The 22351-nt window shown below is 34.0% G+C and overlaps 1 protein-coding gene across 1 annotated transcript; it reads right to left on the bottom strand.

The window, feature by feature from the left end:
* Nucleotides 1–73: 73 nt before the first annotated feature.
* LOC139489004 (uncharacterized) lies at nt 74–22351 on the bottom strand. The gene is made up of 11 exons (XM_071275024.1): nt 22280–22351; nt 19575–19708; nt 16787–16858; nt 10335–10480; nt 8511–8649; nt 7560–7631; nt 6143–6288; nt 4187–4325; nt 3327–3398; nt 1991–2136; nt 74–173 (listed from the first exon to the last, which is right to left on the bottom strand). The coding sequence occupies exons 1-11, from the start codon at nt 22287–22289 to the stop codon at nt 164–166; spliced, it is 1086 nt and encodes a 361-aa protein (XP_071131125.1). The 5' UTR covers nt 22290–22351; the 3' UTR covers nt 74–163.

The following is a 22351-nucleotide window of genomic DNA, read 5'->3' as shown; positions in this document are numbered from 1 at the left end:
AACGGATATTACTTGAAAAAATATATATATTTGGCTTGCATGTATTCTCTATATATTAAAGTAAACCAGCATTAAATGTAACTTTCTTCAGACATCCTTTTTACATGTTTAGTTGTTGAATTTTCCAAAATAATATCTTATATCAAGTCGGCGTTTCGTCATTTCAATTACTCCTGAAAGTGAAAAAAAATATAAGTCAAAACTATTCAAAATAGACCCAAGTGTTATTCAATCATTAGTGCAATCACCAATCCCCCCACCCACACAAGTTCTTATCTATGTTTCCTACATTTTCACAGATCCTAGCCAGTTATCTCATATGCTAACCTGTGTTTTTATATCATAACCACTAATCAGTTTTCCCAAACTCTAAGCAGTTATCCCAGATCCTAACTAGTTAAACCGTTAAACCATTAAGCAGTTACCCCAGAACATAACTAGTTAAACTCTAAGCAGTTATACCAGATCTTAACTAGTTATCTCAGATCATAACCGGTTATCTCAGATCGTAACTAGTGATCTAGGATTCCAACTTGTTATCTCAGAACCTCACCAGTTGTCTCAAATTGTAACTACTAGTAGTACTCGACTCATATCCTATCTAGTTATCACATATTCAACAAACTGCCCGGGCACCAACATTATGTTAAACAGTCGATTAGATATTAAGAACCAGATTTAAACGCGAAGCTGACAGATCTTTCCACTTGTTTCGTAGCCAATACAACAAATTATTTTATAATATCAGACATTGTAGTATATTTTTTACCGGCCTGCAATTCGACCTCCTAGTTTTTGGTAATGCATTTTTACGTTCTCGTTGATCATAGTTTTATAGAAGTCTGCATGGCCAAAACATTGACAGCGAAGACGACTGTGACACCAACCTTTACTTTGGCATTTCCATTTGGTCTACATTGAAGCAGGGTGAAAAGATACTTAATGTGTAAAGTATACATATATAAATGGGTTTTCTTTTACAAATTGTGACCTAAACGGAGAGTTATATCTATATACAGAATAAATTTGTTTGGTTATATATAAACATCAAGTCTACCATGTGCAATCGAAACCAACATATATTTATTTGAAACTCTTTTATTCTACAGGACTGGTATGAATCGGCGTTCTAGATCGGCACACTCCTACATAGTAGGATGGCTAATGCGCTATATACAAATATACACCCACACCCATTATACTCATACTAACACCCAAAGGATCGTGCCACTAATCCAACTATCTATGCAACATATATAGCGGTAACGGTAAAGGCGTGCTGAACAAATACTGTGTTGTTATTTACATTCATACATTACAGTGAAGTTGCGATTAAGACGGATGTGTTCATCTTCACTGTTCCATGCCTAAAATACTAGTTGCTTATTTATGCTCTTCAACTTTGTGATTGTTTGGCTTTATAACTATTTTGATCTGAGCGTCACTGAAGAGTCTTATGTAGACGAATCGCTCGTCTGGCGTATTAAATTATAATCCTGGTACCTGTGATAACTATTATGCTAGGTGTGCGAAAATATACATTAGCTTTATAGCAGTCTATAGGTTAGCCCTAAATGTTAATGTCTTATATTTTGAACATACTGTTAACATTTGATATATGCGTTGACCTGCAGAATATGAATACAGACTTTATTTTTAGTATAAAAATTGAATAATACAGAACAAATAATGACACGCATCATTAATGGAACATGTTCTAGTACAGATTGAGTGATTACCGTTCAATCGATTATCCCCCCACCCCACCCGACTTTTTTTGTGATGTTATCTTCTGTCTTTTATGTTGTGTTTTGTGTACTTTGTTTGTCTAATGGTCTTTTTTTTTTAGCAATGGCGTTTTCTATTTTTTTTCGGCATATGAGTTGGAATGTCCCTCTGGTATCTTTCGATCCTTTTTTTTTTTATTGTTGATGTTATTACAAGAACATTAAACTCAATGTACACAAATAAATATTAGTGGTTAACTCACGACGAACTTTGATGTTTACAGTCTAGATGACTATTGCATTGAGAACTTCCATTACAGCATGCTTCACATAATATGAATTTATCTATATTAGAATTTGTTCTTTTACCAATTAGGTGCGAAGTGAGGGTGTTTGAGTGAGAACACATCTGAAATATTAAACAGTTAAAGCGCTTTTACAGTATTATTTTGAGGAGCATTGCTGACCCAAAATTCCAAACCTTTACGACAAAAGAGATATTTCAGCTTCCCAATTGTGAACTATCAGCAGCGCCTGCATACGGAGTATATATTACCCAATTTATTCAATATACCCGGGCTTGTATTTCCTATCATGATTTCCCTGATAGAGGGTTGCAGCTCACAAGGAAGCTATCAAACCAAGAGTTTCAAATGGTTGAAATCATTGATCCCTTCGTAAATTTTACTGTCGAAGGGCTTCACGAGTTGGTTGCCCGTTATGGTATATCCGCTTCACAGATGATATCGGATATTTTCTTTATATCATAACTACAATTTTATTCCTTTTTCACGAATGTGACCTGCCGAATTAGACTATTTACCGGGTTTGTACTTACATCAGCAACCCGACGGGTACCACATGTGGAGCAGGATCTGCTAACCCTTCTGGAACACCTGAGATCACCCCCAGTTTTGGAAGGGGTTCGTGTTGCTTAGTCTTAAGTTTTCTATGTTGTGTCTCGTGTACTATTATTTGTCAGATTGTCTTTTTCTTTTTGAGCAATGGCGTTGTCAGTTTATTTTCAATCTATGAGTTTGGCTGTCCCTATGGTATCTTTTACCCCTCTTTTATGTGTTTCTCCCCAGAGTGTCCCTTCATTTTAAGTGTTTTGTGACTTCCTGGAGCACAACATGGATCTGTATAAAATATTATTACATTAGTATACATTATAAAACACTGTTCACAACATTCACCCAATAAAAAATACAACATAATATAACATTTTTTAGTGGGATATGACCTGGTGGCACCCACTAGAATTCGCCAATGCACACGTCATTATCAATATTAGCCGAGTTGTTAACATGAGGCTGCGTCTAAAATTGTAATATACACATGTACAAAAAAAGTGTGTTCTAATGTATAAGTTTCATAACATTTGGTCGAGGCAAACTAAAGTTAGAGAACGGAAATAGTTTTCTGGACGTAAAGAGGTACAATGTTTACACTTTTAATGCCTCATACGCTGCGGCGGGGCCATAACAATCGATCGCTGTGATCTTTGTAATGGTGACTAAGGGAATTGAATCCCAACAAAATTATACTTAATTGTAAAAAAATAACATAAATGTTACTCAACATTACAAAATTACCTACCGAAGCTTCTACACATCCTAGCTCAAAACGTTCATTAAACATGTCATTGATGTATTTTCGCATGTAGCATACCTGTTAAAATAAAAATGATTTAGTCATAGAATAACTTTCTTATTAGGAGATGACCTAATAATTTCCATACAGTAGAGAATATTCTAATTTCGAGATAAATGAGCAAATAATATAGCGCAAGGCATGAGTATACTAACATTCTGTCCCATAAAATACAAGATATAATTGAATTATTAATAGGGTCCTTCGATTTTGTATTCCATAATGTTTTAAGCAATTTTTCTTTATGATTTACAACTTGGCCAATTATACTCAATTCTTTATATTTTATTAATCCATTATTCGCTATACTTTATTGTTTTGCCCATTTTCCTCTATTTCTTTATTTTTTGTCCTTTATCTTTGTCCTTTATCTCCATAATATTCTATTCTGTAACACCTTGTAGACCCTCATTCTACTACGTTCTTAATTTGATAGAATTGCTTGATTTCCTGGTCGATTGTTCTCTCTTGTTATTGTGGCTTTCTCAACCAATAGAAACTGGCTAGCATGAAAATGTTAAGATTGCCAAACGTTGCAATTAAGGAACGACATTTGGAATAAGAAAGGGGGATTAGATTTTTTCCTTAAAAAATATTATCATCTCCCATTTGATGAAAAATTGGTATATTTTGGTGAAGCAGAGAGAAAAAAAACATCCCCCCACCAAACCCCCCAACCCCCAGACCACCACCACCCCCGACCCCCGTGAGATTAATGGTGGCTCACTAACAGCATACATTCAATCAATTAGTATGTTATACCACATTATTATTCCTTCTTATACAATGGCAAATGACATATTTACCTCATCTTTGTTGCAAATTTCAACAACATCACACATGCTGACACTTGCAACATTGTCACACTTCTTACAAATCTGGGAAGTTACTAAACTTTGAGTTGGCTTCACTACTTTACTAGTCATTGGTTTAATGTTGATAGTCCTAAATATAAAGCTTTACTACAAGTATCTCATTAACTTAACATGATTGAAGAAAATGAGGCCAAGGTTTGAAAAACCAAACCAAAATACATGTACACCTTCCACATGTTACAATCATTCAATATATCAAATATAGTTGACCTATTGCTTATAGTTTGCTTTATAGAAAAAGATTTAACCAAGAACACTGTACATAGACCAATGAACCATAAAAATGAGGTTCAGGTCAGATGAACCTTACCAGACAGACATGTACACTTTACAATCATTCAATCCAACAAATATAGTTGACATTTTGCTTATAGTTTAAGAAAAAAACAGACCAAATCAAAAATATTTAACACTGAACAATGTATCCTAAAAATAAAGTCAAGGCCAAATAAAACCTGCGAGAATGGCATGTACATTATAAAATATTTCCATACACCAAATATAGTTGCCCTATTACATATAGTATTAAAATAAAAGACCAAACTCAAAAACTTAAGTTTGACCACTGAACCATGAAAATCACGTCTAAGTCAGATGACACCTACCAGTAGGACATGAACACATCACAATCGTCCCATACACCAAATATAGAAGACCTATTGGTTACAGTATCTGGCATATGAACCTGGTCACCAACACTTAACCTTGTTCACTGATCCATGAATTAAGGTCTAGGTCAAATGAAAACTGTCTGGTGGGCATGAGGACAATGTGAGGTACGCACATACTAAATATGGTTATCCTATTATTTTTGATAAGAAAGAAATTTCCAATTATTTATGTTGAAAAAGAACTTAACATTACAAAAAACTTAGCTATTTGTAGAGGTCAAGGACAATGGATATATGATAGACGTAACATCATACATATAATATATGTTTAACCCTGCAACTCCTCATAACGTCTTAGTTCCGTTCTCATTGGCATAGCTAAACTATTAACCACGAAAAAGGCTGTGACGCTATGTTTACTTTGGCATTGCTATCTGGTCTACATGGGTAAAAAGATATTTGATGTGTAAAGTATAGAATAAAAAAAAACATAATATTAAGTCTTCCAATCGATACTAACATATATTCAATTGGAAATCCTGAATCTAATAAAAATGTTGGACAGTTGATAAAACGAAAGAAACAAACAAAACTGTAGACAAGTCGGAAAAGGAATTACTCGTTATTTGTATAAAAAATGGATATTACAAATTATTAACCACGAGTTGGTTGACCGTTATGGAATAACCATTTCACAAATGATATCGGATATGTTACTTTTGTCTTAACTACAATACCCTTCCCTTTTCACGAATTTGACATAACGAATTAGAATATTTTCCGAACTTGTAATAACATAAGCAACACGACGGGTGCCACATGTGGAGCAGGATATTCTTACATTTTCAGAGCACATGAAATCAACCCCAGTTTTGGATGGGGTTCGTGTTGCTTAGTCTTTAGTTATCTATGTTCTGTCTTTTGCACTATTATTGTCTTTAATTTTTTTAGCCATGGCGTGGTCAGTTTATTTTCTATCTATTTGTTTGACTCTCCCTTTGGGATCCTTCATCCCTCTTTTCAAGAAATCATACTACGAGAATGAATGGCTAACAGTTCAGTAGATTATTTCACCTGATATCACTCTCCCTAGTTTTTTTTTATTTGTTTGCATTGCTGCCTTTAGTTTCTTTGTTGTGTTTTGTTTTCTAATGTTTATTGGTCGTTTTACTTTTTAGCCATTTCCCTCTGGTATCTTTCAACCCTATTTTATTGTTAATGTTTTTACTAGAAATTAAACTCAATGTACACAAATGAATATCAATGGTAAACTCACGACAAACTTTGATGTTTACAGTCTAGATGACTATTGCATTGAGAACTTCCATTACAGCATGCCTCACATAATATGAATGTATCTATATTAGAATTTGTTCTTTTACCAATTAGGTGCGAAGTGAGGGTGTTTGAGTGAGAACACATCTGAAATATTAAACAGTTAAAGCGCTTTTACAGTATTATTTTGAGAAGCATTGCTGACCCAAAATTCCAAAGCTTTACAACAAAAGAGATATTTCAGCTTCCCAATTGTGAACTTTCATTTCTATGTAGCAACATATCAACAGCGCCTGCATACGGAGTATATATTACCCAATTTATTCAATATACCCGGGCTTGTATTTCCTATCATGATTTCCTTGATAAAGGGTTGCAGCTCACAAGGAAGCTATTAAACCAAGAGTTTCAAATGGTTGAAATCATTGATCCCTTCGTAAATTTTACTGTCGAAGGGCTTCACGAGTTGGTTGCCCGTTATGGTATATCCGTTTCACAGATGATATCGGATTTTCTTTATGTCATAACTACAATCCTATTCCTTTTTCACGAATGTGACCTGCCGAATTAGACTATTTACCGGGTTTTTACTTACATCAGCAACACGACGGGTACCACATGTGGAGCAGGATCTGCGTACCCTTCTAGAGCACCTGAGATCACCCCCATTTTTGGAAGGGGTTCGTGTTGCTTAGTCTTTAGTTTTCTATGTTATGTCTCGTGTACTATTAGTTGTCAGATTGTCAAATAGTTCGTTTCTGGGTATTCATAAGTGTTAGTTTTTGTTGCACTTCAGTGTTCCTGTTGTTTGTTTGTTGTCTTTTTCTTTTTGAGCGTTGTCAGTTTATTTTCGATCTATGAGTTTGGCTGTCCCTATGGTATGGTTTACCCCTCTTTAATGTGTTTCTCCTCAGAGTTTCCCTTCATTTTAAGTGTTTTGTGACTTCCTGAATCACAACATGTATCTGTATAAAATTACTATTACATTAGTATAAAACACTGTTCACAACATTCACCCAATGAAAAATACAACATAATATAACATTTTTTAGTGGGATATGACCTGGTGGCACCCACTAGAATTCGCCAATGCACACGTCATTATCAATATTAGCCGAGTTGTCAACATGAGGCTGCGTCTAAAATTGTAATATACATGTACAAAAAAAGTGTGTTCTAATGTATAAGTTTCATAACATTTGGTCGAGGCAAACTAAAGTTAGAGAACGGAAATAGTTTTCTGGACGTAAAGAGGTACAATGTTTACACTTTTAATGCCTCATACGCTGCGGCGAGGCCATATCAATCGATCGCTGTGATCTTTGTAAAGGTGACTAAGGTAATTGAATCCCAACAAAATTATACTTAATTGTGAAAAAAATAACATAAATGTTACGCAACATTACAAAATTACCTACCGAAGCGTCTACACATCCTAGGTCAACACGTTCATTAAACATGTCGTTGATGTATTTTCGCATGTAGCATACCTGTTAAAATAAAAAATGATTTATAGTCATAGAATATCTTTAAAATTGAGGGCTGACCTATTAATTTCCATACAGTAGGGGAGAATATTCTAACTAAGTGATAAATGAACAAATAATATAGTGCAAGGCATGAGTATACTAACATTCTGTCCCATAAAATACAAGATATAATTTAATTATCAATAGGGTCCCTCGATCCTGTATTCTATAATCATGATAATGTTCTAAGCAATTTTCTTTATGATTTACAACTTGGCCAATAATACTCAATTCTTTATATTTTATTAATCCATTATTCGCTATACTTTATTGTTTTGCCCATTTTCCTCTATCCCCTTTTTTTTTGTCCTTTATCTTTGTCCGTTTTCTTCCATAATACTCTATACTGTAACCCCTTGTAGACCCTCATTCTACTACATTAATTCGATAGAATTGCTTGATTTCCTGGTCGGCTGTTCTCTCTTGTTACTGTTCTCCACAAATAGAAACTGGCTGTTCTCCACCAATAGAAACTAGCTATCATGAAAAAAGTTAAGATTGCCAAACATTGCAAATAAGGGAATTACATTTAGAATAAAAAAGTGGGGATTAGATTTGTTTCTAAAAAAATATTATGATCCCCCATTTGATGAAAAATTGGTATATTCTGGTCAAGCAGATGACAATCTGTTTTTTCGGAGTCCAGATTTTCCCCATACCTATAGAAAAATAATTTTATTGATAGCGTTGAATAATTTTTTTCTGAGAGAAAAAAAACATACCCCCCCCCCCCCACCCCTTTTGAGATAAATGGTTGCTCACTAACACCAACATTCAATCAATTAGTATGTTATAACACATTATTATTCCTTCTTATACAATGGCAAATGGCATATTTACCTCATCTTTGTTGCAGATTTCAACAACATCACACAGGCTGACACTTGCAACATTGTCACACTTCTTACAAATCTGGGAAGTTACTAAACTTTGAGTTGGCTTCACTACTTTACTAGTCATTGGTTTAATGTTGATAGTCCTAAATATAAAGCTGTACTACAAGTATCCCTTTAACTTATCATGATTGAAGAAAATGAGGCCAAGATTTGATAAACGAAATAAAAAATACATGTACACCTTCCACATGTTACAATCACTCAATATATCAAATATAGTTGACCTATTGCTTATAGTTTGCTTTATAGAAAAAGATTTAACCAAGAACACTGTACATAGACCAATGAACCATAAAAATGAGGTTCAGGTCAGATGAACCTTACCAGACAGACATGTACACTTTACAATCATTCAATCCAACAAATATAGTTGACATTTTGCTTATAGTTTAAGAAAAAAACAGACCAAATCAAAAATATTTAACACTGAACAATGTATCCTGAAAAAGTAGTCACGGTCAAATAAAGCCTGCGAGACTGGCATGTTCATAATAAAATATTTCCATACACCAAATATAGTTGACCTATTACATATAGTATTAAGATAAAAGACAAAAACTCAAAAACTTAACTTTGACCACTGAACCATGAAAATCATGTCATAGTCAAATGACACCTACCAATAGGACATGAACGCATCACAACCATCCCATACACAAAATATTGAACACCTATTGGTTATAGTATCTGGCATATGAACCTGGCCACCAAAACTTAACCTTGTTCACTGATCCATGAATTGAGGTCGAGGTCAAATGAAAAATGTCTGGTGGGCATGAGGATGTGAAGTACACACATACTAAATATAGTTGTCCTATTATTTATGATAAGAAAGAAATTTCCAATTATTTATGATGAAAAAGAAATTAATATTACAAAAAAACTTTACTATTTGTAGAGGTCAAGGACAATGGATATATGATAGACGTTACATCATACAAATTATATATATGTTTAACCCTGCAACTCATCATACTTGTCTTGGTAATGCCTGGTTCCGTTCTCATTGGCATAGCTAAACTATGAAGCACGAAAAAGACTGTGACGCTAATGTTTACTTTGGCATTGCCATCTGGGTAAAAAGATACTTGATGTGTAAAGTATAGAATAAAAACATAATATTAAGTCTTCCAATCGATACTAACATATATTCAATTGGAAATCCTGAATCTAATAAAAATGTTGGACAGCTGATAAAACGAAAAAGAATCAAAACTGTAGACAAGTCGGAAAAGGAATTACTCGTTATTTGTATAAAAAATGGATAATACAAATCATTACCCACGAGCTGGTTGACCGTTATGGAATAACCGTTTCACAGATGATATTGGATATGTTCTTTTTGTCGTAACTACAATACCCTTCCCTTTTAACCAATTTGACATAACGAATTAGAATATTTACCGGACTTGTAATAACATAAGCAACACGACGGGTGCCACATGTGGAGCAGAGTACATGAAATCACCCCCCCCCCCCCAGTTTTGGATGGGGTTCGTGTTGCTTAGTCTTTAGTTATCTATGTTCTGTCTTCTGCACTATAATTTGTCTGTTTGTCTTTTATTTTTTAGCCATGGCGTTGTCAGTTTATTTTCTATTTATGAGTTTGACTCTCCCTTTGGTATCCTTCGTCCGTCTTTTCAGGAAATCATACTACGAGCATGAATGGCTAACAGTTCAGTACATTATTTCAACCCTATTTTATTGTTAATGTTTTTACTAGAAATTAAACTCAAGGTACACAAATGAATATTAATGGTAAACTCACGACAAACTTTGATGTTTACAGTCTAAATGACGATTGCATTGAGATCTTCCGTTACAGCATGACTCACATATTGATATTAATATTGTATCAGTATATGTTCTTTTACCAATAAGGTGCGTAGTGAGGTTATTTAAATGAGAACACATCTGAAATATAAAACATTTCATGCACTTTACGGTCTTACAAGTTCTTTTACAGTATTATTATGAGGATTTGTAAGACAGGGGTGTCAAAACAAGTCAAAGATACATAGAGGCTTAATGTTGTGTACATTCGACTTGCATGTGGCGCTCGGCTGATAAATATTGGAAGAAAAAATCAAATACGAAGTTGAAGGAATTCTCGATCAAATTTATTTTTTATCTTAATCCAGAACATTTTAATTTGGTTTTGGGAGTCTAAGCATTGAAAAAGACTGAGCCACAGCAGTCATGGTAATTTTCAAGTGTTTTCCTCGGATTTTCTTTCATTTTAAGTGTTATGTGACTTCCTCGTATTCCTAGAGCACCACATATATCTGTACAAGAACAACTATTACATTATTATTAATAAAAAGTAGTATACCACTGTTCATGCGCGTAGCTACGTTTACGTCAAAACGCCCGGGCGTACACTTGAATTTGGATAAACAAAAATATTTTTTTAATGAAAATAGAATACAAAGAACTTATTAAGAGTACATCAGCCTTCTAATTCTTTTTTTAATTGCTTGTAATTTCGAATAAAAGAGACGAAATTTACTTTTCAACCAAATGTTATCATATTATATAGATTTGTTCATTGTCTTTTAAAGTCTTTTCTACTGAGAATTCTGCCAACTTTCTTTTTGTTTAAAGCAATTATTTATCTTTGGAGATTCGATATGTGACATTTTTATATGTCGCGAAAGCAAGACATAGTGATCCTACATTTCGTCGGCGACGTTAGTTTTTAGATTCAATATGTTATTAAATATTTTTTTAGATATCAATAACTTTTTCAAACCTTATTATAGAAGTTGGACAGATAAAATTGAGAATGGAAATGGGGAATGTGTCAAAGAGACAACAACCCGACCAAATAAAAAAACAACAGCAGAGGGTCACCAACAGGTCTTCAATGTAGCGAGAAATTCCCGCACCCGGAGGCGTCCTTCAGCTGGCCCCTAAACAAATATATACTAGTCCAGTGATAATGAACGCCATACTAATTTCCAAATTGTACACAAGACTAACAAAGGCCAGAGGCTCCTGACTTGGGACAGACGCAAAAATGCGGCGGGGTTAAACATGTTTGTGAGATCTCAACCCTCCCCCTATACCTCTAACCAATGTAGAAAAGTAAACGCATAACAATACGCACATTAAAATTCAGTTCAAGAGAAGTCCGAGTCTGATGTCAAAAGATGTAACCAAAGAAAATAAACAAAATGACAATAATACATAAATAACAACAGACTACTAGCAGTTAACCGACATGCCAGCTCCAGACTTCAATTAAACTGACTGAAAGATTATGATTTCATCATATGAACATCAGGCACAATCCTTCCCGTTAGGGGTTTAGTATCATACCATCATAACATATATGAGAAGAACATAACCCGTGTCATGACAACAACTGTTTTTAGAATAAATGTGTTTAGTTCCGATGCAAAGACCTTATCAGTGAGTCAATATTAACGCCAAAATATGCAATCTTTAATGACTTGACAACAGTATCGTAATTATATCCCTTCTTAATAAGTCTATTCAAAGGTTTTGTAAGTTTCTGAGGTGAATACTGACACCTTTGTGCTTTATAAAGAATATTTCCATAAAAAATTGGATGTGAAATACCTGAACGTATTAGAAGTCTGCATGTTGAGCTATATTTACGAATGATGTCTTTATACCGATGATAAAATTTAGTAAATATTTTGATAGAAACTATTAATGTCAAAAAGAGTATACAGAGCATTATAATGAAATTAAATGTTGAATTTTCCCATATTTAGAATTAAAATTTTCTGTTTGCACAAGATGATACAGCCTGGGGTTTGTTACACATCAATTACTTTGTCAAACCTTAATTGGATTTTGTATGATACTTTAAAAGAAGCTTTTTTCTAATTAATGTTTGAATCAAAATTTTGAAAGCATTTTTTTTCATTCTTTCAGTACTGACAGAAGGACTTATCTTCAAGTTATGCAATATGACAGTCGAATTGTTTTTTATGTGATAATCCTTTGTAGATCTGTCGTGAAAGTTGTGCAGAAACTCCAAAACCTGGCACAAGTAAAAATATCTAAAGAAAATATTTTGATTTTTTTAATCCTGTAAAAGACTGATAAATGCATTCACTTTTTTAGGGGCGAAATCCCAGACGAGAACAGAACAGAGCAGAGCACTTCATGCATTTTTGAATTGTGCCTGCTAGTCTCTGAACATTTATTATTTCATTTTAACTTTAACGACACCCATGGCTCCTTTTAAACATATTTTAAAGTATCTGGTTTGGACATTTTCTGTACAATGAATAAACTAAACATAAAAGACAAACCTTTTTGATTCTTTAAGTATGTTGCTATTGATGAAAATTTATAATAACGGGAATGGAACTTCACTCTCGATAATCTATTAGATTATGGGGGCTTCGCTCCGTTGGACAAACTACATACAGGTGCTATGACCTGGACCCACAGACCTCTGGCCGAGGTTCGGGCGTACACCTGAAAATCACCTAGCTACGCCACTGCTGTTCAACAGTTATTGTATAAATTGATTAAGGTTTATGTACCCTTCTGTAGCCATTTTTGTACGAATTTTTCAAACCTCAATTGTATCAAAACTAATGATATAATAAATAATAGAGATAGGCCATTTAGTACATGTTCCAAGGGGAAACTTGATGCAAAGCATTACTTTTTACTGTTTCATTGCATTTGATAGAAAAAAAGGACTTTGTGGCAAATAAATCAAGATTTTTATAGAAAATCCACAAAGTCCTCTTTTTCTATTAAATGCAATGGAACAGTAAAAAATAATGCTTTGCATCAAGTTTCCCCTTGGAATATGTACAAAATGGCCTATCTCTATTATTCATTATATCTGTAGTTTTGATACAATTGAAGTTTGAAAAGTTCGTACAAAAATGGCTACAGAAGGGTACATAAACCTTAAGCAAAAACAAACCCAGGTAACAAACCAGAATGGAGGGAAAAACATCAACTACAAGAGGAAAACAACTGAATAACAGAAACACAGAACCGCTACAAAAATAAACACCAACATACATAGAAACGGACTATTCGATAACGAAACAATGTTTACATCATTACTCAAATAGAAAATACATCAGCATTGAGTGGAATTTACACGTTATCAACAAGATAAGCCGACCAGACAACACGAGTTTACGTTCCAAACTTGTATATATATAGAAGTATCTTCCATTTAACTCTAGTTCATTTTTGTTGTATTAATAAAGGGTACATGTTATTATCAAAACGTTTTCAGAATCAAAGCTGTTTCCTTTGAATCTAAAGTGATATTGCATGTAATGTTTTAAACGATGACTGACTGACTGTGATCTTTTATCGCACCGCTGATATTGTGATTGGTTTAACGCCGTCATGTGGTGACCCCCTATGCATCCAGGGTTGGGGTTAGTAAATTGCATAGATGGTCATGACGTCACGTTTACTGTTAATGGTGACGTCGTCTATTCGTGTTGTATTTCATTGTTTAATTTTCTACAAAACACAGCTGGAAATGTCCTGCGTGCGATAAATTCGTTATACGGTTCACTACTGACCCCCTACAAATCCATAGAGGGTGAATAAAATCCGTAGGGGACTCGGCCTACGGCCTCACCCCCTATGGATTTTTCTCACCCTCTATGGATCCGTAGGGGATCATTAGCAAACCATATAACTTATATTATTCCATATTGCTAAAACTTTAATAGGATTTTCTATATGAATGGGATTTTGAATAAATAAACATATTTACCTAGCTGCGGAAAAGAATATTTACCGCGCAAAACTTCGCGTGTTTTTACGTGTATAATTTTGGTAATAAAAACGTTTGATGTACAATTGATATTAATTAATATTTTCCATTACATACATTTCTCTCGGAATATGGAAAAAACAATTACTGTCTTTTGTTTCGGTAAATATGTGGTTTTATTGACTTTTGAAAAACTGAATAATATTCACTTCGGCCGTCGGCCTCAGTGATTATCAGTTTTTCAAAAGTCAATAAAACCTCACATTTACCTCATCAAAAGACAGTAATTGTATATTATCAGACTTGCGTGTGTCAAATAGTCAATGCAAAAAAAATAATAATGGGAAAATGTGTTCATGGGACACAGATGATGCCCCCGCTTCAATATAACGTTATAAAGGAACATAACTCAGAAACGATTAAAGTGACGCCACCAAATTTTGATCTTGATAATAGTTTAAGTGGTAATAATCATTGTGTATATGTTTCATAAAACTTTGTTGAGGCAAACGTAAGTGCAAAAACCATGAAAACGGAAACGAGAAATTCAGCAATTTTCCATTTGTATAGCCAAAGGTCATAATCCTAGAACGGTAAAAGCGACCCGTCTTAATATAAACTTTATCTGTGTTTTGAGGTAATACACATTGTTTATAATTTTGGTTGAGACAAACTAAAGTTAGATTGATTAATTGATTATTAACGTCAAAACTACAGTTAGAGAATCGAAATCATTTCGAGACGTCCGTTCACAAAGACATACGATGTGTACACGTAATGCCCTCTACCCTGCGACGCAGTGGCGGATCCAGGGGGTGGTCCCACGGCGCACCGGACCACCCCCATGACGAACCTCAACTTTTTTTAAAGTGTCTATTTTTTCAATAACTAGCTAATTAACAAATTAACACTTACAGATTACTGTAAGATTAATCCTTTCAACGCACTAATTGGTTATGGATTACCTGGATACCTGGAGGTGTCACAATGATAGAATACGGATCAATGCGTTTCACCTGTATACATGTAATTAAATTGTCAAAACATCTAGTCAATATGAAGAAGTTGACTTCTTATTTTGAAAGGTAAATACAAACTATTTTTGTATTTTTAAGTGAAATTTCCATATATAATTGCATTGTCCAACTAACAGAGTCTCGGTTTTAAATTTCATTTATGTACATTTTGAAAAAAACAATCATTATGAATGAATTAAATTAAATTTGTTTATGTATCTCTTTGAGCCCCCCCCCCCCCCCCCCACTCCCCAACATCAACAGCAATTCAAGCACTGAAGTTGGTACCGGCATTTGTACAAAGCGCAACATTTGATGAAATTAAACATTTTGTATACTTTTACCATACTGATTTGCCGAGTCCATCTACAATGCCGTTCAAACTGCGTTTGTGGCAAAACACTTGCGAGGTCAATGCTTTCAAAACCAGAAACTGTAGTCGGTGCTCTGAAAGTATTTTGCAAAACAGACTTTCCAAATATTTCTGTTATCTTAAAAATCATAGCTACCATGGGGGTGACGAGTTGCGAATGTGAGAGATCCAACATTGAGTTATCACTTTTAAAAACCAACCTGAGAACAACTATGGGACAATCACGTTTAAACGGACTAATGCATTGATGCATGTGCACTACAGTTTGGAACTAAACATAATCAAATTATAGATAACTTTGCAAGGAAACACCCGCGACGCATGATGTTGAATGGCCTGATAAACAACTCTTTGTTAAATTAGTAAATTTTGAACAATTTTACGTAGAACTATTTTTACCGATTCGGAACATTTTAGCTAAACTTGTTTTACAGTTTGCCTATTAATTCAGATGACAGTTGTATGTTGTGCTATTTTTGATTGCAAGATATTGTATAGAGTCTTAAATAAAAATCAGTTTTACATGTCTTTAAATTCCTTTACCTAGGAATATGTGCATTGCATGGTGTTGTCCAAATTCATGATCTTCCCTAATGTCGAAGGTATTTTTTAACCTTTTTCATACCATTCAATATTCATTTGGGACCACCCCCAAATTTTTTTCTGGATCCGCCACTGCGACGGGGCATACATAGCGATCTATGTGACAATTGACATGGCGCCTAAGGGAAATAATATGGAACTAACTTAAAAGAGGGACGAAAAATACCAAAGGGACAGTCAAACTCATAAATCTAAAACAAACTGACAACGCCATGGCTAAAAATGAAAAAGACAAACAGAAAAACAATAGTACACATAACACAACATAGAAAACTAAAGAATAAACAACACGAACCCCAACAAAAACTAGGGGTGATCTCAGGTGCTCCGGAAGGGTAAGCAGATCCTGCTCCACATGTGGCACCCGTCGTGTTGCTTATGTGATTACAAATCCGGTAAATAGTCTAATTCGGTAGGTCACATTAAACGATGACTTAATTTTGAAACACCATAACATAAATGTTACTCTCGAACATATATTTACCTACCGAAGGGTGCACACATCCTAAGTCAAAACGTTCTTGAAACATATCATCGATGTAATGATGCATGTAGCAGACCTGTAAAAAGAACTAAGATTTAGTTATGGAATAAATAAACAATAAGGGGATGACCCTTTGATTTCCATGGAGTAGGGCAGAATGTGCTAACCTGATGATAAATGAAAATGTTGCCCAAGGCATGCGTAAACGAACATTCTGTCTCATAAAACGCATTCTAATATGACGTGCTTCTTTCGCTTTGTAAACAACACCGTGATAAAATTCTCGATATATCTATACTTAGCGCAGACTCCAAGATGTAAACAAATGGCTGTTTAAATATGCCTCCCACGTAAATCCACATGTATCGTAACCCGTGAATAAACGGTTGTGGATTTCGCTGTGTTAACAATTACAATTGAATAAAACCTTACAGAACATTTATTCTGATTCTGACGCATAACAAAAAGAATTTACACATTAGAGAACGGAAAAATGGACAAAAACAAAAAAAATCAAAATTCCGCGAAATTCCAGTAATGATTTTGGCGCATTAACGTCATTTCAAAACATGACGTCATACGAATGAAAACGTCAAGCTGAAGGTTTTTTTTATTGCGTTTTGCGGATACAATTGCATTAGAATAAAGTTTTGAGGTAGGTGTTGCTTGTTTTCTGTTGTATTGCATTATTCGCGCATTTACTGATTTCAGCAAGTCAACATGGCGGCTCCTTGGTTACAACCAACTTCCAAGCAAGGACCGAAGCTCATAAACGCAGGACTTCGGGAATGTCCGGAGAGCCGACAACCTTGCTTCGGATGTTGGGTTACAACATGTCAACAGTGAATTTGACGGTAGCTTACGATAAAAAATGTAAATTTAAAATTGCAAATGTTGGGTTTACTGAGAAGTAAATAAAGTAATCACATGTTTTTCTAGCGGTTAGTTAAGAAATCATTCATGCAGGTTTATTAGATTTGTTTTATATTTATCGAACAGTGGGTAAAATGGAACAGCCACACACACGGTATACCCATCATCGCTTCAGTTTTTTAATGATCGTATTTGTCCTATTAGAATCGAAATAATTCATGGAAGCCATAGATTTGTTGTAACGCTCAGGATAAAATTCGAATATCACGGCCCAGGCCATGTGTAAATTAAGAAATCTAGATATATTCAAGCCCTCATGAATTATTTCGATTCTGATAGGACACAAGGTGTAGGCAAATATTTGCCGTTCCCATAAATAAACGCACTAATAAACTAGCGTAAAAGAACGGAGCAAACTGCATTAGTGACATGCTTAAACTATTTAAAATAATGATTTTAGACAGTTTTGGATGAATTTGAATGATAATTTATTTATATGTCTTATATGATGTACAATAAAGGGCTTTTGCCACATTTTAGCATCATTTGTGTATGTTTCCTTGTGATGATTTTCGGATTCACAAGCGTGTATTTTTCCGTAAAATGCTTACATTCTAACGTCATTGTTCTATGACGTCGGGTATCTCATTCATAAAAAAGCATATGACGTGGGAGTACAATCGGAACAGCACTGGCAATATATTCATATTTTACCACGGGTGTGTACTCAAAGCGTTTGAATACGTCATGTTAGAATTTCCAACAAATCTATGGCTTCCATGAATTATTTCTTAAATATAATTTTGTTAAAAATATCTATACGTCCTTTGGTCATTGATTGATAGTTCAGTCTCTTAATTTGACGATTGCAAATTTTGTTAGGCTTAGTCGCGATATATATGCTGGCATAGCAACATTTATGTAATCACATAATCATTAATTATTTTTTAAACAAGATAATCAAATAATCAAATATATACAGTCCAAGATTATCAAATAAATTCATATCTGAGTACTATGGCTTTCTTCATCAATGGAAAGAGGGACGAAAGATACCAGAGGGAAGTCAAAATCATAAATCTAAAATAAACTGACAACGCCATGGCTAAAAATGAAACGGACAAACAGACAAACAATAGTACACATGACACAATATAGAAAACTAAATTAACAACGCGAACCCAACCAAAAACTAGGGGTGGTTTCAGGTGCTCCGGAAGGGTAAGCAGATCCTGCTTCACATGTGGCACCCGTCGTGTTGTTTATGAGATAACAAATCCGTAAAATAGTCTAATTCTTTAGGTCACATTTATAAAAGGGAAGAGGATTGTAGTTACGACGTAAGGAACATATCCGATATCATTTGTGAAACGGTTATTCCATAAAGGTCAACCAACTCGTGATGGCGTCCGTAAAATTTATGAAGTGATGATTTCCACTTCACCATTTGGAACTCTTGATTTAATAGATTCCTTGTGAGCAACAACCCTCTATCAAGAAAATCATGATAGGAAATGCAAGCACGGGAATATCGTATCAATTGGGAGATATATACACCGTATGCAGGTGCTGCTTGAATGTTGCTACTTAGAAATGGAACGCTCACAATTGGAAAGCTGAAATCATCTCTTTTGGAAACTGTCAGCTTGACATAGTTAAGATTACGGAACGTTGCATATATCACCAACATTCAATGAGCTATTATATTATGACGCATTATTATTCTCTCTATATACAAAGGTAAATTAATTATTTTATAAATTATCACATCTTTAAGACAATTTTCAGCAATATCACATATGCCGACACTTGCACATTGTCAAACTTCAGACACAGTAACATGCAATCAATTAGTATATTATTTTGAAGCATTATTATTCCTTCTTATACAAGGGAAAATAACTTATTTTATAAATTACCTCATCTTTGTTACAGATTTCAGTAACAGCACACATGCTGACACTTTCAACATTGTCACACTTCAGACAAACCTGGGAAGTAACTAAACTTTGAGTTGGTTTCACATTAAGGAGAACAATTAATAAAAGGTAAACTGTAAAAAAAAAAAAGATTAAAATTAAAAGTTATCTTTGGACATAGATTATTAGACCTTAATATGTAAAAAATAATCCCAAAAATACTGAACTGAAACTGAAAGTCCCTAATCAAATGGCAAAACCAAAAGCCAACGAATGGATAACAACTTTCATATTTCTGACTTGGTACAGGCATTTTTTTGTATGTAGAAATGGTGGATTAAATCTGGTTTTATAGCTAGATTAACCTCTCACTTGTATTATAGTCGCATTAAGTTCCATTATATTGACAACGATGTGTGAAACAGACATGATAGGTAAAAATGTAAAAAAATTGGGTACAGCTGTCAACATTATTTTATAATCTTAATTTCTATAAAAACAAACAAATATTTAACTGAGAAGCACAAAAAGGCATGTAGACAAAGCATAACAGCAAAAATGAAAGGTAACAATACAAAAATGTACAATTTACACAATGACACGTATAAATTTAATGCGCCCGAAGAGCTTTTCTAGATTAACTTTCACCAGGAACATTCAAAGCCGAATATTTGAAAGCCAAGTATGAAACCATAATTACAGTTGAAGAGCTATGTAATAGAAAAAATGTAAGGGTTCCGTGGAACCCAATGTCTCGCCTACTTTTGCTGTTAATCGCAAGCAATAATTAAAAATATTCCTCTCGATACTATCTTTTGATTGAAGGGAGCTTCTATTCAAGTTTGGTAAAAATCCAGGATAGTTTATGAATCTAAAAAATGCTATAAAAACTTTAAATGCAAACTGTACGTAATGTTAACTTAAAGACATCTAAGTCGATTTATAAGTAAAATACAAAAAACAGGTATACAATTTTCACAAAGTTTCCTTCTAAATACTAGCTTTTGATCATTAACAAGCTTCTGTCCAAGTTTGGTAGAAATCCAGGATAGTTAAAGAAATTAAAGTTATTAAAATTTCAAAAACATTAACCACAGAGTGAGTGTAATGTTAACTGGCAGAAAAACTAAGTCTATTTAAAAGTAAAATACGGAAAAACAGGTTTTTTTTAACAAATTTATTTCTGGATACTATCTTATGACCATAAACAAGTTTCTGTTCAAGTTTGGTAGAAATCAAGGATAATTTAAGATAGTTATTAAAATTTCAAAAATTTAACCACGGAGTGTATATTTGTGGACGGCGCCGCCGCCAACGACACAGACGACGGAATGTAAGATCGCTATGACTCGCGTTTTTGACGCTCGATAAAAAATGACCTATAATAGTAATTGCCAAATCCTTCTAATGCCAATTTTGCCTTTCAATCTTCTCTTCTCTACCATTTTACAATGCTCTTGTTTAAACATATTAGAAGAAGCGGTGGAGGACGAGAATATATTGACTACTAGTAGCAATCAAACAGATTTGTTTAAATCCCGTATCAAAAGTTAATCAGCTGAGAACAAGAATAATCGGTAGCAATTCTGCAACTGTAACTTTTTGAAAAGAAGGACAATGGAATAGCGATGGAAACAATAAAAATAATACAAATCAAATCAAATCACGTCTTAGACCAGACTGGTCGCTTTAATGGTTCAATCTTTAGTTTCTATCTTATCAACTGTAATTAAAAAAAGAGTAAATACCGACATGAAAAAGCGTCAATCAGATGAAAACCAACAGGTCTAAAAAGGAACGATTTATGTCACATCAGTTTATGAGGAAATCTATTCTTCTCAGGCTATCGAACTTGTACACAATTCAATTTTAAAACGTCCTTGTATTACATCATTTGACATTTGATGAGATACTGACATAAACGGGAGTAAAAAAAAAAACAAAAACAAAATAACAACCACAAGATAGCAAACCTTCGTCCAAGTTAACAATTCGACATCTGATCGTCATGATGATGATAACTGTCACAACAGCTAGCTACAAAATGTAGCGTTATAAAAACACTGGCAAAAATTGTCTATGCTGGAATCAATATTTAATCAGGCTATCGAATTTGTGTAGAACTTGAACAAATCTGAAAACGTGCGTTTAACATTATTTTATATTTTATGATCATTACGGAAACGGTACAAAATTAACTCTGCAGTAGCATGCCACATTGGCTGTCAAATTACATTTCTTGATTTTATCTTTGATTTGCTTTAATAGTACATTTGTATTTTACATTTCTGAGGCCTGTAATTTTTCTTTAAAACCCATCGTCAGATTTGTTCATCTGAAAGGAAACCACGATCATATTTTCATCAAAAAACCTAGCGACAGTTTGTCGTAATAGCATTTCAATAAAGAACAAAAATCACATGAATCGGATATGTTTGAACACGTGATGACGATTATGATGAATTATTGCTTAATGTCCAGCAGCACACAATTATGCATATACAGGACGACAACATGTAAATTTAATATATGATAATAATATGCTTTGTGACTATTCACACACTCTGAACAAGGTAACAGTTTTCAGGAAAACATGTAAACTCATCCGAACACAATATTTTAAATTTAAAGTTTTTGCTTAGACCTGGCCGCGATTTGAAACCACGACCACCGAGGTGGTTGTTGAACATGTTGAAAATACAAACCTAAATTCATGCTTGTGTATTTCAAATTCAATCCAATAAAGACCTAAATTCAAGATTAAATGTACGTACAAG

The sequence above is a fragment of the Mytilus edulis genome, chromosome 9 (genome assembly GCF_963676685.1).
Source record: "Mytilus edulis chromosome 9, xbMytEdul2.2, whole genome shotgun sequence".
Taxonomy (NCBI): Eukaryota; Metazoa; Mollusca; class Bivalvia; order Mytilida; family Mytilidae; genus Mytilus; species Mytilus edulis.
Note: the sequence above shows the minus strand (reverse complement) of the source record. Positions and strands in the feature narration are given on the sequence as shown.